This window comes from Coturnix japonica, chromosome 2, assembly GCF_001577835.2.
Source record: "Coturnix japonica isolate 7356 chromosome 2, Coturnix japonica 2.1, whole genome shotgun sequence".
Lineage (NCBI taxonomy): Eukaryota > Metazoa > Chordata > Aves > Galliformes > Phasianidae > Coturnix > Coturnix japonica.
In genome coordinates, this window is record NC_029517.1 from 126759455 (window position 1) to 126776422 (window position 16968).

At 37.9% G+C, this 16968-nt stretch overlaps 1 protein-coding gene across 9 annotated transcripts in view; it reads right to left on the reverse strand.

Moving 5' to 3' along the window:
• ASAP1 (ArfGAP with SH3 domain, ankyrin repeat and PH domain 1) overlaps positions 1-16968 on the reverse strand; it is a 153089-nt gene that overhangs the window by 20522 nt on the left and 115599 nt on the right. For all 9 annotated transcript variants that reach the window (XM_015856318.2, XM_015856317.2, XM_015856316.2 and 6 more), the window contains 9 exons: positions 15015-15178; positions 13381-13514; positions 12428-12519; positions 11907-12093; positions 10674-10759; positions 9861-9976; positions 7584-7651; positions 5783-5890; positions 4309-4537 (listed from right to left, as the gene is read on the reverse strand). In XM_015856318.2, the coding sequence (XP_015711804.1) occupies positions 4309-4537; positions 5783-5890; positions 7584-7651; positions 9861-9976; positions 10674-10759; positions 11907-12093; positions 12428-12519; positions 13381-13514; positions 15015-15178 (1184 nt within the window). The remainder of the gene's footprint in view (positions 1-4308; positions 4538-5782; positions 5891-7583; positions 7652-9860; positions 9977-10673; positions 10760-11906; positions 12094-12427; positions 12520-13380; positions 13515-15014; positions 15179-16968) is intronic.

Genomic DNA, 16968 nt, shown 5'->3' on the forward strand with positions numbered 1-16968 from the left:
TTCAGTAGGTATGGCAAAGGGAGGATGGTTGGACTAGATGATCTTGTAGGTCCCTTCCAACCTTGTGATTCTATGAAAAGACCTTCAAGATCATCCAGTCCATCTGTTAAGGCTGGACCAACCTGGTATCAGCAGCTGCAGTGGAAGGAACTGCAATGGAGGTGTCCTCTGGCTTTCTGTACTTCATCTTAGAGCTACGCAAAATTTGCAAGCTTTTAATCAGTTTAGATCTAAATTAAACTTTCAACTCGCAATTGATCCCTGACCACCATATTTACCCCAGATGAGAATAACAGGCAGGATCACTGAAGACAATTAACTCTCATTTAAACTTAAGGAATTCTTGCTTAGATTGCCTAATCCTTCCACAGAACTAGCCCTCACTTTGGATTTGCAATTAAGTTTGTGCAAGTCTTTATCTAGATACTGCCTGGTCATATAACTACTTAAAGACATAATGCAGATGTAAGCTGGAGAGTTTAATGAAAAGAATGATACCAGGATGTTATAGTCCAAAGACTTGACTGCACAAGCTGAACCCAAATAATAGATAAACTGCTGGAAAAGGCACAGCCATGGCAGTTTATGCAGTGATTGTAGTCACTCTGCACTCTTTATTCTGTTATAATGAACTAAATCCAGGGGTGAAAAGAAACGTGTCCACAAATGAGTTGCTTTAGTATACAATACACTGCCATAATATTGAACCAACATTCATTATCTGCTCAGGGTCATTCATCTGCCTTTTCAGACTATAAACAACAGGTAGGTACAGCTGATAGGTACAACTGTAACGCCACTGCTGGAGGAACCTTTACCTGATACCAAATGCTTATGATGTAACAAATTAGTTATTGTGGCTCACTGCCTTGAGAACATCAATAAACCCAAAGATAAATCATCTTGGCTCAGAAATTCTTTAAAGCAACGGTTATCAAACTAGGAAATCTAGTCACATAATCATAGAGTGGCAGCCTGTTCCAGTGCCTAATCATCCTCTGAGTAAATAATTTTCTCTTAACATGTGACCTAAATCTCTTCTCTTGTAGATTAAAGCAGTTTTTCCCAATTCTATCATCATTTATATCATGATTTGATAAGCCCTGGCCTGTTGCAGAGTTGAAGCTCCAAAACAGAGGTGCTCGCTGCTCTAGGCAGCTGCCCATTCTATCTCCCTGCCAGACTAACCAGCTTTCCAAGGAGAAAAGGTAAAGAGCATAATTATTAATAGTTTCAGAGAAACAGTTCCTGAAGTGCGGAGATGGCTGTAACAATGAGCACAAATACCAGATAAGTCTCACAACCAGTCGTGTTAACATATTATCAATCAGTGTTACACTGTACAGCAAAATAACCTTCATCCATCTCCCAAAGGCAAGAAACAGAACAGTAGGGAGCACAGACAGCAAGTGTGCCATTACACAACCCTGAGAATGAGCACAACTCTGAGCGCAAAAGGATCAACACTGTGATCAGCAACTATTTAACTACTAGAATACTTATAGCAAATTTGTTCTAACATGCACTGATCAGATATGCTGTTATCTCAACCTACAGTGTCCTGTATTGGACTCCAAAAGAACTGTTGTAGTTTAACCCACCAACCTTTGGTCACCTGAGGTTCTGGTTCTGTTCCCTCCCAGCTCCGTGAGCACCCCCAGTTCCTCAACAGCAGGACTGCGTGAGAAGCTAGAAAATTTCTAACTTACAGTACAAATGAGCCCCAAATTAAACTGATACAAACAAGCTCAGATCATGAAATTTCACCAAGAAAGCATAGTCTGGCAAAACAAGCATTTTTAACTAAGAGTTAAGTTGCCAGTACATAACAAAGACAGACAATGGAACAGTAGTTCTTAAATACAGCATCTGCACTGTGTAAAAGCAGACACCTGATGTCAACTGATTCCATTCTGTCCCTTTTAACCATCTATGTTTTACTGAGAGCTCATCACCATTTTATTTCTAAGAACAAAGTTGATTACAAGTTGAAGAAATTAAATACAAACTTACAACCATTAAAGCCTTAAACTACATTGTAGCCTTTATAACAAATAATTTTTTTTCACTATTAGGTTATTTCTAAATTAAGTTGAGGGATTAAATGAAAAAATGAAGGGATTTTTGTTGTTGTTGTTCTGAAGTTAGATTTGCACAAATTATATTACAGCAACAGACTTCGTTTCACAAGTAGGTCCTCTAATTTTGAAGCTTATCTAGATTACAGAGCCATTATCTGTTACAGCTGCAAAATACAGTCTTGTAAAAGAAGTTCTCTTCCCTTTCAAGCACTACCAAAAGTGTTTTAAATCACAGAGTAAAAAATTATTGATTGAACATATATTGCCAAATCCATCAATCTGTAGCACATATTTTCCTTAGAGGTAATTCTACAAGACCATAACTGTTGTTTCTCTCAGGGAAAAATGGGTGACATTTCAGTTAGCTTCTAAATATATCACTCGTTAAGTACCTGGCAATACAGTGGGTATTTTTTCTCTGACAGTATCCACACTTCTGTAGTGCTCTCCAACATGAAAAAGGAATGTCTTGATGCAGAGAGGGAACAAACTTTCATACCAACCTGCTTAGCTCTTCCCAGGTCTTTCTGGTATTATTTGTCTTTATTCACACAGTGACTGCAAGTGGAGGGAGCCTTCTTGAATCATATCACAGAATCATGGAATGGCTTGGGTTGGAGGGGATCTTAAAGATCACCTAGTTCTAATTGCCCCACCATGGCCAAAGTTGCCAACCACTAGGTCAGTCTGCCCAGGGTCCCATCCAACTTGGATTTGGATGCCTCCAGAGACAGGGCATCCACAGCCTCTCTGGGAAACCTGTGCCAGTGCCTCACCAACCTCTGAGAAAAAAATTTCCTTCTAACATCTAACCTAAAATCTCCCCTCTTTCTGTTTAATTGTTGTTATCCTATCACTAGGATAACATTCCTTGTTATCCTATCACTAGGAGACCACATAAAGTTGGTCCCCCTTCTGTCTGTAAAAGTACTGGAGTACTTCAAGTATGGGAAAGCTGCAGTGAGATCTCCCTAATGCCTTCTCTTCTCCAAGCTAAACAAGCCCATCTCCCTCAGCATTTCCTCACAGGAGAGGTGCTCCAGCCCTCTGACCATCTTCATGGCCCTCCTCTGGAGCCACTCCAACAGATACACATCTTTCCTGTACTGGACGCCTCAGGCCTGGGCACAGTGCTCTAGATGGGGCCTCACAAACTCAGAGCAGTTCAAAACAATCACCTCCCTCTCCCTGCTGGCCACCGCTCTTTTGAAGCAGCCCAAGCTAATACTGGCCATCTGGGCTGCAAGCACACACTGCTGGTTCATGTCCAGCTTTTCATCTATCAGGACCCCCAAGTCCTTCTCCAGAGGGCTGCTCTCAGTGAGTTCTCCCAGTCTGTACTCATATCTGGGATTGCCTCGACCCAAGTGCAACACCTTGCACCTGGCTTTGTTAAACCCATTTGACTCATGTGCCCACTTTTTGAGTGTCCGGGTCTCTCTGTATGGTCTCTCTCCCTCCTATTCTGTCATCTGTACCACTCAGCTTGGTGTCATCAGCAAACTTGCTGAGGGTACACTCAATCCCTCTGTCTATGTCATTGATAAAGATGTTGAAGAGCACTGGTTCCAAGATAGACCCTGTGGAGGACACCACTTGTGACCAGCCTCCAGCTGGACATCAAGCCACTGACAACAACTCCCTGGCTACGACCATCCAACCAATTCCTTAAACACCTAACAATCCAGCCTTGAAATCCATCTCCTCAACTTAGAGATAAGGACATAGTGCAGGACCACGTCAAAGGCCTTGCACAAGTACAGGTAAATGACATCAGTTGTCCGCCCTTCCTTTGTGCACCAATGCCATCTTACATCTTCTTTCCTTCAATGCTTTTTGGCCCTCTGACAGACACTACGCATCATCCTATAGCACTATACACCAGCAACATTTTTCTACAAGATTCATGGACCTACAATGAAAACGGATTTTAAAGATTCTGCCTACATTTTTGGAGAAATTTCTGTGTAAAATGAATCAACTTTTACTTGGCAGTTTTACTTCACAATCTTTCATCAGTTCACGTATAGTATTAGGAATGAAAGTCCATTACAAAGCACCCATTCCTTGTTCCTTTTCTGCTAATTATGAGAACATGTATTGGACCATATTAAAGCATCAATATAATATGAAAACTATGCTACCTCTTACACGTAATACACTTGATCAAAGGAAAGAGAATTGTGGAAAAATTACTGCTTGCACCTTAGTTTCAAAACAGACTTACCTTTGCCAGCATTTCTAGGAGGAAGAGGAGGAGCATCTGCAGTTGGAGAAGTGGGTGAATCTGTGCTTGTCGAAGCAAAAATCTGATTGGTAAAAGCTCCGTAGGAGAGTCTCTGTTTGTCTCTAGGAGTGCTAAATCCAGGAAGAGTCATTTTGTCTTGGGGGGAAATACTTGAAGAGTGACAAAAACTTTGGGGTCTTGGAGATCGTTCTTTTTTTATAGGACTAGGCTGTGAATAAAAAGGCGTGTATTATATGGCTGTCCAAACACTAGATATAGTTCATATGGTAGGGAAAGAATAAAACAGAACATATTCTCTTAGACACAAGCATACAAAATAACCTCATATTCTTTTCTTGCTCAGGACCAAACCTAAAAGATTCTCTCCTCTGTAGCCAAAGATAAAAGACTATAGCATCAAGTCAATACACTCAAAAAGTTGAATTCATCCTTAAAGCAGTAGATATACTATATACAAAATATACCAATTAAAACCTAAAAGTTTTCAGAAACTAAGGGTAATTTTTCAGTTCAAATAATCCTTTGCTTACACTAGATGTCTTCAAAGATCAAAAATACCTCATTAATAAATACTAAAAATAAGTAAGCACTTCTGACACAACAGGTTTGTTTACTGAACCTACAATACATTCAGTGGTACAGTTAATCTTTTAAATGCATATAGTTGTTCTTAATAACTGCAAGTAGAGCTACACAATCTATCCCACTGTAGTGCTGGTTCAGGAAAGCTTTGTTACCTCCAGTATAGCATTAGACCGAGGCTCCTTGCACAGATAATCATTTTGTTCTCTACAGTCCTTGAGGATATTTAAATTATTGGGGATTCTGAATTTCTCAGCCCCAAGTGTCACAGATAATAAAGTTGACCACATTTCTTTCTACAGCACCCACAGAAAATACGAGATGTGTTTTTCCATTTGCTACAGAAAGAGAGCACAGAATAATTATCTCACTTGCTAAAGTAGGACACTGAAGCTAAGTTTCCACATCATCTCAAATGGCAATTATTCTGTGCCCTCAAGTTTTGCCTTTCCATTACCTCTTTTTCAATCAGGAATAAAACACACAGCATAGTTCTGGAAAAATACATCAAATTACTCGTTTGACATCTAGGATTTTAATTAAATTATGAAAGAAGTAAGTACGTTATCTCTGGATTTCCTTCAGCTAGAAGGCAAAACCAAGAATTCAGAAAGGAAAAAGAAATGACCACAAGTAATCTACATTTACCGATGTGTATTATCACATATGTCTTATTGAAGCAGAACTTCTGAACTTCAGTTCTATAATAACTAGGTTAAAAAAGTGTATCCCAAAAGCACTTTGTCAGTCTTTAAGCAGAACTTGAAACTAGCTCTCCCCCTGCAATATCTGCAAGAAAAAGAAACTAATATGTGTGTGGAGCTTCCACTCATTTCCAGTTTGAAAGGCTACCCCAGGACTTCATGTTTACCTTATCATCCAAGTCATCATCACTTTCATCAATTTCTTCCTGCCGAAGATTCCATTCATACTCTACATGGACATGTGGATTAAGCTTTCCAGCCTTGGCTTGAGAAAGCTGAAACAATAAGAATTCTCATTGGCACACCTGCTCTTTCTTCAGTGCCCCTGAAGTTAGATTTTCAATAGCAAGCAATTACGAGAAATACTTAGTATTTAAATTTCCCAGGCATCACAAGTAAAATTTTAGACAATTGCAAAAGTCTCCATCTACTTGAGGAAAAGAAGAACTGCTAAAAGCCAGAAAGGGAAAATTTTAATCAAAATGGGTAGAAATTGCCATGTTTGACAAGCATTTGAAAAGTGGTATGAAGAAAAGATACGTGCACAAAAGCAGCGGGAATCTGGAAGACAGAAATGAAAAAGTGATTTATAAATTCTAGGACATAAAACTATTTTCCCCCAGAATCACAGTCTTTGTGGTGAAATCATATGAGAATTACCTATCCTTCATTTAGAATCATAGAATCACAGAATCATAGAATTACCCAGGTTGGAAAAGACCTTGAAGATCATCAAGCCCAACCGCAGCCAAACCATAGTACCCTAACTCTAACAACCCTCTGCTAAATCATATCCCTGAGCACCATATCCAAATGGCTTTTAAACACATCCAGGCTAATGGCCAGTGTTACCTTATAACATACTCGCACAAATAAAATGCATTCCAATTGCACGCTGTACAGCTGACCTGTTTTTCAGCTGCTGGAATACTCAAAACACTGAACTGCAAGCAATACTTACAGCACACATGGGAGAAGCGAACAAGAGCACTACCCTGCCTATCCGCCATGGGAAAACAAGCACTTGCATTCCAAGAACTAAGAAAAATGATTCTGAACTGTGAAGGACAAGCTCTCCCGACTGCATGCTAATACATGACAAGAACCTTCAGTTGTCAAATAAAATGTTATAAATTGACCAGAGAAATAGTAAATGTCTTTTTGAGTTATTCAAAAAGAGACATGAAAGTTCTGAGAAATAGAATTAAGCAGCATCTACCATTTTTGCAAATTCTTCTGGCTTTGTTTTGCAGATCACACACTGTACTTCAGCTTTTTAAATCCACTGATAGTATCTGAATTCACTTGCCTACTAAACACATGCTGATCTGAAGCAACTTAGGGGGTTAAGAACAAACAAGCTTGTTGCTCTGACTTGGAAACTATATTCCTGGCTATGAGCTCCAAAAGAATACCTGAGAAAATCCCTTAAAACCTTTATTTCCTCAAACTCCAGTGATTTACTTGAGTGCTGCTTCATAAATTCCGAGGATTCCCAAAAAAAGTTTATTTTGACCACGTTCAGAAGAGGGACAGAATCCTACAGAACCTTGTGTTTAACATTTTTGGATATATCAACTTCCAGATATTACATTTTGCTCTCAGCAAATTTAGTATTTTAGGGCTGCTTTGTACTCCTCAGAAGAGAAGAACCTCTGAGATGATGAAGCCCAGATGCCTTCAACTGATGTGTTAACTGGTATTCACATACATAATCCTCTAGAATTGAATAACTGCAAATATTCTGGTTAAGCTATTAGAGCACTTCCAGTTGAAGTGAATGATTTCACTTGAGCAGTTACAAAGAAAATGATTACAGTGCATCGCAAGGTTAAAAAAAAATTCTAAGTATGGTAAGCCTTCAGCTGGCTGGGAGCAAAACCAAGTTTGAGGCAACCTGGATGGGATACATTACATAGACCACATCTTTAAAGAAGCAAACTTTTCCCCTGATCAACCCATTCTTACCAGTTCCTCACACTGGACAGCTTTCAGTCTTTTTGCTGTGTCCAGAGCCGTCTCTCCAGCTTGATTAACTACAAAAATCAACAATAAAGAATAATAGTTGAGATGCTTAAAGAATCAAATCATTACGTTTTGCTGTTCTTCGCAGAGTAACATCTAAAAGCGATCAAAAACATCTATTTATTCTACAGCAGCTGCAGCTCTAAAATTCTTCCTCATTCACGTAGTTAACATGCCATCAGGTTCATTCTGAGCAGCTTCTGCTAGGACAGTTCCCAAATCCCCTAACCCTCCTAATCATTCTAAGAGAGAATATAAAGAAATACTCTAATTTCAATCTCCGCTCAACTCCTCTGCCACTAAAACCTTCAGTAAGCAGAAGAAGCAAGCAAACAGGGTAAGATTCATACACAGATCCAAGCACATTTTACTTGAAGTGATTAGTGTATAGGTATTCAAAGCCTGAATTTGAAGACAAGTTCCATTCTAAAGATGACAAGAATTACTGACAAACTTTCTAGCTGTGTTATCCTTACGAAGACTACAAAGTCTTTTACAATTTATAATGATTCCTGGGCAGGCAGAAAGGTGCTGAGCACTCCAGAAGGTTTTTTAACACATCTAGTGAGATTCTTTCTAAATGTCCAGCAGAAATTCTCATAAAAGAAAATACAAACTATCAGAACCTATAATCTTCTGTGGACAAACCCTAGGTAAAGATCATTACCCTTATGGTACCTCTGAAATGCCATGGATCTTTGAACAGAGTGAACTTCACACCATATTCAGACAGTGAAACATTTTGGTGACCGAGCAATGAAAATAGTCAAACTGAGCTCTCACAGGCAGACATGTCCGAGTGTATTAGAATAGAATATACATAAAATGAAAAGCAGTCATACAAAGGCCACTTTAAATAAATACACGTTCCAGAAAGATTTCATCAAAGTTAAAGGAATTAGGATCTCTGGAAGAAAGAAAAATGTTTCTTATAGGAAAATCTGAGGTGGACTGAGAGATTTACCATAAAGAAAAATGGGAACACAGTATTTCTTAACACGTGTAGATTACGAGGCTACACATATTCCAAATTTACAGACTGTAAGAGTAAACATGATGCTTCAAGGCCTAAGAAGTGCTGCTCCTATTTGACAGATCAAGGTGAGGACATGGGGAAAGCAATTCTAAGAGTTAAGAACAGACTTCTGACAACTGTCTGGAAAGAGTTCCACAGATCAGCCAATATACATGTTAAAAACAGTTCAGACAGTTTTCCCACTTCATTCATTAGAGACATATAAAAAAAAAATCCATCACATTAAGTTTTCTGACATGTTAATATTAGAATATCAAAGTAATAATTTAGGGGTGTACATAAAGGTGAAGGATACCAATGAGTTCTGCCAATGAGATTAGAACTGAGCTTTGGAATAGTCTGTAGCCTGACCAACAGAGAAAAAAAAATATGGCACTGAGGAGAAAAGAGAAACAAAAGTATATGCTCTCCAGCTTGAACTACTTGGGAAACTTCCCTTCAATAGCAAAACTGACAGAGTGCAAACCTCTATAGACATGATGACAGCTCCTGAGCCTGACAAGCAAGATTCAGAATATACTACCTGCCATACTTTGAGACAGGAAAAAGAGCATCTGGTAAATAACAGGTTATATTAAGTGTGAGTAAACGCTTCACAGAGTTTCCTATTTTAATGAAAACTTCTGCTAAGACATGATATAACAAGGAACGATGCAGGTACAGAAAGCTTACATCTCACAAATGAAGACTAATTAGAGGAGGAGGAAAAGCATCTCAAAGTGAATCTCTTCCCTCATCCCCTACAGTGGTGTCTTGGGAGTGCTGGGTAAAAGCCAGTGCCAGCTAATATTAACAATAAAAATAAATGTAACCATTGTGTACAGAAAACTCAAATGCACCTAGAGTGTGTTTAATGTGAGAAGACATTTGAAGCATTTTAACACACAAGCACTGGATGAATTTTATGATACAAACAACAAATCTAAAATCCAGGGCATACACGGCGTGACAGACAACTTGGGATTATCAGTTACTTTTTCTACATTAAAGCTTTTCTGTCGAGTTAAGTTTGTTTTCTTTATGTTTCCTTTAGGCTTGTTAATGTGGGAACCTTCATCTTTCCAATACACAGTTTTTATTTTTCCTTCAGAAAAGTTCACTTAATAAAGCAGGACATAAACAGAAGTGCTTAAAAATGAGATGTTAGGAAGTTTATATTTCCTAGTATTATTTAATGAACTTACCTACATCAATAGTTGGCTTCCCCCTCAAAAGCAACTTCAAACACTCAGGCTTATTATATATACTGCAGTAGTGTAGAACTGTATTACCCAATGCTGTTTGCTTATCCAGGTTTCCACTATATACAAAAAAAGAAAAGTAATCAAGAAAAATTTAACACTGCTTTATTATGGAATCAAATGGCTTACAAAACGGCTGTTTGTTTTAATAATACCTCTATTACAGTCAGCACATCATTTAACTTGAAGGAGTAGTGACAGAACAGGGTCTAAGTGATACAAAGGTTAGGCAGCTTGTCTGCACAGTGCCAGAACAGGGACACGAACACTTATCCCAGGTCTACTGTTACCAGAAGACAAAACTTCTCCCCTAGCATTGCCTAAATGTAGCATTCTGAAGACAATTAGAGAAAGGAAAGGATAAGAAAATGTATTCTTACCACTGATTTTCGAACTGTGGGTAGGATGATCTCATGCTCAGGGGGAAATCATTCCTCAAACCAAACACCCCATCCCTCCTCTCTTATCCCTACACAAAAGGGATCCCCTCACTCTGAGAAAGCAAGTGACTGATGCGTCTTTCACTTAATAGCATGCTATAGGAGTGGACCAGAATCAGTTTCATTTCATCACTACCTACATGTGACAAATAACAACTCACACAGTGGTCAACTCAAGGTATTAAACGATGCTTCTCTGAAACATATTTAAGGAGAATTACTACAAGTGATGAAGAAACAACCCAACCCATCGAAATGATGGCTTTGAACACCTTCAAATTTCATTCTAAACTGAACAAAAACATGCAACCCATACCAGTTTTGTACAAGGAAGTCAACCAGATGGAGAGAGGTTTGGTCAGCAGTCCGGACTGCTAAATGAAGTGCTGTTTCACCTGGCTCCTAAACACATGGAAACAGAGGTTAGATCATCTCAAACAGAATTGCACTTTATTTTCTATATGTAACTTCTGCCTTGATACACGTAAATAAGAACAATTCAGATTAAAAGATGCATGAGAAATTACTCTAAAATCAAATTTTAACAACTCTTATGAATCATTAAGTGCATTTAATGAATTTTAATTTTTATGTATTCTCATTTAAGTTTTTTTAAGTAGAGAATTTATATGGGAAACTGCTGTTATAAACATCTTAACTGCAGGCCACATTTCAATTGGTATTCATACATATTACTGACTACAGAAGCTGTGAAACACTAAGGGTTAATCCTTTGGTTCTCATTACAGCTGACAGAAAGTCTACCCCATAGTCAGAGGATCTGTGAAGTACTTCCATGACCAGCACTATGTGATACCTCAAGCGCTGAGACTGAGCTCCCTCCACTCCACACAGAAAAGCCCACAGAACTTACTGAAAACTACCTGAGATCTCTCTAGGTTGGATTTTAAAGTAGCAGGAAAAAACACTGCTGACCAAGTGGCTACACAGCATTGGTTCTTTACAAAACCAGGTTATGTTGCTCTGGAGCAACATTTCTGCATGGATACTTTCGGTGAAACAGATTTTAAAGGAGAAACTAGAAGTATTCAACACATTATTAAAACCAAGTCAAAGCCACGATTCTTGTCCTGGATGAAAAAATGTACTTTTGGAAACGTTTCATCACAGCCTGTGAAAGCATCACCTTTGCTGTTTCAGTAGGTGATGTGATGTGTCCCTTCAAAAGCTACTTTAAAAGCAGACATGACACTGTCTGTGGTATCAGGTGACTTTAGGTTAGCAAATTCAGCTACCTATCTCAGGTCCTTTTTCCAAAAGAAGCATACTGCACAGCAGGTGCTTCCCAACATAATATAGCTGCAATTAGAACAGTGTATCATAGTACTGTTGCATTTCACACTCTTTCAGACTAACTGCTGGCAACAGATATGGTCTTCTGTTTTCCCCTCTAAAGGATGCCCAACTTGGGAAAGAAAAAAATGATTTATGTGTTATTTCTCTTCTTTTAGTATTAAAGGTAACCACCTGTGGTACTTGAGATTTTACAGACATACTTCACTCAGTCTTGTTTAGCTGTTTGGCTTACCTGTCCAGGCTCTAACAGTGGCTCCATTAGCTCTACCCCCTCTGCATAGACTTGAATTAGTGCAAGTAAATCCCTGGATTTGACAGCCTCAAGTAATTCATTCAGTTTAGCTGCTGCAGATGCACAAGTCTTCCTAGAGAACTTATGATCTACATACTTAGCAGTTATAAATTCTTTACGTGCAGTCCTGTGGGGTATGAAAATAGACCTTGGTTTAGATGCTTTTTTAGGAAAAAAATGGGTCAAGAATATTAATGTAATATCACATTATTTAACTTGAACTCAGAAGGTAGGAGGAAAACCATCAGATAAAAGCTTATTACTGTAATGCAAGCTTTTTTTTGTTATTGTATAGGGCAGAAGACTGAACTTTTAAGAAACTCCATGTTTGGAGTATGAATAAAAAGTGTCCTGCCACCCTAATCCACCCTTGGCTTCTTTATTGCTTAAGGCGTTTTCCACCCCCAAGTATATTTCATATTAAACTTAATATTGAACAACTGAAGAGATTCAAAACTTACATATCACTCGATGGACTGGGTTTAGGTGAGGGACTAGGTAAATTCCCTTCCATAATATCATTAAAACTATTGTTTCCTACATTCTTGGCCAGCTGCAATAAGAAAACGAAATGATTAAAGGGAGATTTTTCCACCCCCCGACCATCAATAAGCTAAAACCTGGGCTATTAATAGTCATTTTCCACTCTGTTATCAAATGAACAAATAGTACGTTTGTGAGTTTCAGTACTATTAATAAGTATTTCACAAAGTTACTGCAATGAGTATTCTCACAGGTCAAGCACAGACTGTGGTAATAAACATGTCATAACTTAAAAGTTTTCCATACAATTCCTTTCATGACATTAAACGATTTCCTTCTATGAAATTAAAAGATTCATCCAATATTTTTTCTGCCCAAATTAGCATTAGTCGTTCTCAGTTGTTAAGTTAGATTATCACAAGATACTTTAAGCTATCTTGATTTGGAGTAATTTGGATCAGACAGTATGAGGTAATATTCTAATGTTGCTATTCACAGCAGATATTAATGTTCATTCTGTAAATCCTTAGGAAATGAACAGAAATGACAAACAGACAGATGTATTAGCAATACATAATAGTACAAAAACCTCACAAATATATGAATAACATATTCTGCAAATCTTATATATTCAAAAGTTCAGGGTTCTATTACAAGTCAACATGGAATCATTAGGGTTGGAAAAGACCAGAAAGATCACTTAGTCCAACAGTCAACCCATCTCCACCGTGTTCACCAAACCACGTCCCTCAGCACCACATCTCCATGTTTCTTGAATACCTCTATAAACAGCGACTCCACCACCTCCCTGAGCAGCCCGCTCCAATGTCTCACCACTCTTCCTGAGAAGAATTTTTTCCTAATTTCCAACCTAATACCCAACCAGTAATTAAACATAATGTTTAATATATGCACAACATAAGAAACTTACCAAGAGTTCAGACGTTCCTAATTTGTCTAATTCCAAAGACTGGATTCGAGAAATATGGACACCCATTTCTCTGTGTATTCCAGAACACTCTATGCAGGTTAAAATGCCCAAATTAGTTGATAGCCATGTTGGATCTGTGAAATTGATAAATAAAATAATTTAAGAAGTTAGAGAAAGTTTTCTGTGGTGGTAAGAAATCAAATGTAATCTGAAGCAATTACTTATTCAATATTTTAACAGATGGAAATGAACCAAGCATATCTCACACTTCTCTCCAAACTGCAGCACAAGTGCACAGCCACAATGGCACTGAATTTAGACTTCCAAATCCATACTGAATGACCACACTGAATGTATTTAAGGTTTGTTTCCTCTAGAAAGAAGACAGGCTTTTATTTCCTGCTTTTAAAAAGCAACATACTACTTATATTCTACTGTTGACAACTTCTGAAGTTTTAGCATTTACTTCTTAAATAGTCTTTTTTTCATTAAAAACTGACCATAACATAACCCAAAATGCAAAACAGTAACATGTGTGGAAAACATCAGGAACTAAGAGCTTAGGTTTTTTTGTTTTTGTTTTTTTTTTTTTTTTTTTAAATGCACTGTCGTGGAGTAGATCTGCATTTTTTACATTACAACATCTACATAGGGAACATGATCAGTCTGTTGAAGAAAGTAAGTGAATGTACACATATTTTGTATACATTCCATCAAATAAATCTCATCCTCATCTTATATAGTAGCTGATAAGACTTTAAGGCTGCAAGTTGGGGTACAGAAGCTCGTAACTTCATTAAATAGGGGATGAATGAAAACTAATGCAAAGTTTCTACAGCTTTACATAAATTAATTCACACAAAATAATAGAACAAACCAATTCCAGGACTTGACATGGTGGTTTTGCAATATTCTACTTCTTACTTTTATCTAGGAATTGCTTACTTGGATCAGTTCTGCAACAGTAAGCATCTCCAAGATACATTATAACTACTCATTTCCCAGTGAACATCACCTTCTTGAGGTATCTATTTAGATCTGAAAGCTGCAACAGCTATCAACTACCCTATCAATTTAGTCCTTCAATGACAAGTTGACTCTTCTCAAGCTCTAACATGTAACTGACCTGTACCTGTACTTCTGAAGATACAATGTGATAGGATTCTAACTCTGGGTCTCACTTCTTAGCACAAGACTACTTATTCTATGGAGAGTTTTGATACTGAAATTCCAGTAGTCTCGTACCAAGACAAAACCTCAGAGTACGATCCAGGCCAGGTCAATTTTTCCACAGTCATTGTCTAAGCATTACTCACTTCTACTTAGTAGCATGCACAGGATCAGTGATGCCAAGCAACTTCCATTCAAGTGCAACAAGCATCTAGAGACAGTGCAACAAGAACAGTTCAAACTCCAGAGGGGCTTGAACTGCTGGAAGTAAGCACAGACAACACACAAAAATATTTTAGTGAATTAAACAGAACTAATGTATGAAAGTCAATATTTGTTCTTTTAAAAGCAGCTTGAAGACTGATCAATATATTGCTTAAAAATTAGCTTGTGCTCTACAAACACCTCTAAAGAAAACACTGTGCTCACAACAAGAAGTTGATGACATGAACAAATTGAGATACCTGGTGAGCCACAATCACAACAGACTTCATTTCCGGGTAATCTCTGTATGTCATCAATAATGGCTTTTGTCAGATCCTCTAAACTGTTTTCCCCTGTGCTCTGCTCTCCACGGAATGCCATATTTAATGCTTCTTCTTTGCTGTTAGTCAATACTGATATCCATCTAGCACAAGATAAAGACCTTAATGAAGATCTGCATTTGCAAATACAAGTTTATAGATAAACTGTAGAAAAGATGCCAGGAACAAAATAATAGTGGAAATACAGGGAAGAATCATTATGAGGGAAACCAAGTAGAGAAAAGGTACGAGGCAAAGGACTCAGAAAAAGTAAGAACAGAAAAAAAGACAGAAGGAAAGTCTTAATTCCAGTGTCCCTTGGGCAAACAAATTCAAGTCAAAGCAATACAGTAACTGGGCTCCTCAAAAAAGCAAAAGCTGTGGAAGAGAAAGTGTGCAATTAAGCTCCTGTAAATATGGCTACCTTTGAAGTAGGTGTCTAAGATCTTCCTAAAATCTACCCGTTAGAAGAGGAAATCATAACCACTACTGTCTCATACTCGCCTCCACTTGCATAGGAGAGAGCAAGCGCACTTCACAAAGCGCGAGTGTCCGACTGCCTTTCAAAATGCAAGCGTGAGTGCTCTAATCAGAGCTGAGCAGTGTCTGGATGAATGAAAACAGCCAGGGCAACAAATGGGGTAAGGAGCTCCAGGAGAGAAGGTGATAGGAGAGTAGCAATACCAGCAGATAACAAAGCTTGTCAACCATAAGAAATCAAGATTCTTTAGCGGTATTTCAGCCATTAGTCTTCCCCCACCCAGGCACTCTACCAGATTTTGAGTACACAGTTATGATTTAGTTAGCAAAAAATACAACCCTCTGGCTGCTGCCTTAAGGTTGAAGAGGGTAAAATGATCATACAAAGGAGAAGCATGCTACAGGTGCAGCGTTACCTAGTTTAGGAGAAGAGCTAATAAAAATCCTCTCGATTATAATGATTTCAGATGGTTTTTAGCCCACTGCAAACAAACATTTTGCACAGAAATATTTTAGCAGAGTTCTTCCCATTGCCAGTATTACAACATTCAGTTTCCTGAAATGTGCTAAAACAGCCGCGGTAATCTAAACACACTGAGAAAAGTTCAGGCTGATGTTTACAATCTCTTCTTGAAATAATAACAGAAGTTTTGAAGGTTTTCAGAGGCAAACTTATAAATGTAGTATTGTAATGCAGATTCAGAACCTGAACTTGCACACAGGCAGTGTATATTGAATATGTAATTTACATCTGCTTCATAAAACTCTTATGAAATGAGAATCACTGCACCTAAAAGAAAATACTTGGAAATTGTTGAAAATAAATAAATAAATAAATAAATAGATCTTTGAAAGAAACTCAAATATGGGGAAATAAAAATACCTAATAGCTTGTATGCTGCAAGCAATGTATTTACATAAATTCCTCTTTCCAGCTGTATGATGCAACATAAGAACCCACACTAGATGGCACCCTTACGACATTTTTCTGACTAAATCTCTCCTTACTCAGATACAAGGGAAGGCAACGCCTTGCTTCCAATTACTGATGTTGTGTTAAACACATAGCGTAAAATAACTATTAAATTCAGAGAAGCAACATTCATCCCGACTTTTGTTGGCATTTCTTTTCAAGGTTACAATGTCATTTATTTGCTAAAAAGGAAAAATTTGAATAAAACTCATTTGTGCCATAACAAAAAAAAAATATGAGATGTAATTAAAATTAACATGACATGACTGAGCCAGCTGTTAGTTTGACACAAATTTCCATACTAAAAGCTTCTAAAATTGTAAGAGCTATTTTGGTTGCAGTTCATCAGCCAGAAGGAACCCATTGCTGAAGACTACATCTACAGTGTAATGTGTGGGTCAGTCAAAGCTAGAGGCACCCCAGTGTCAGCTCGTCTCGGAC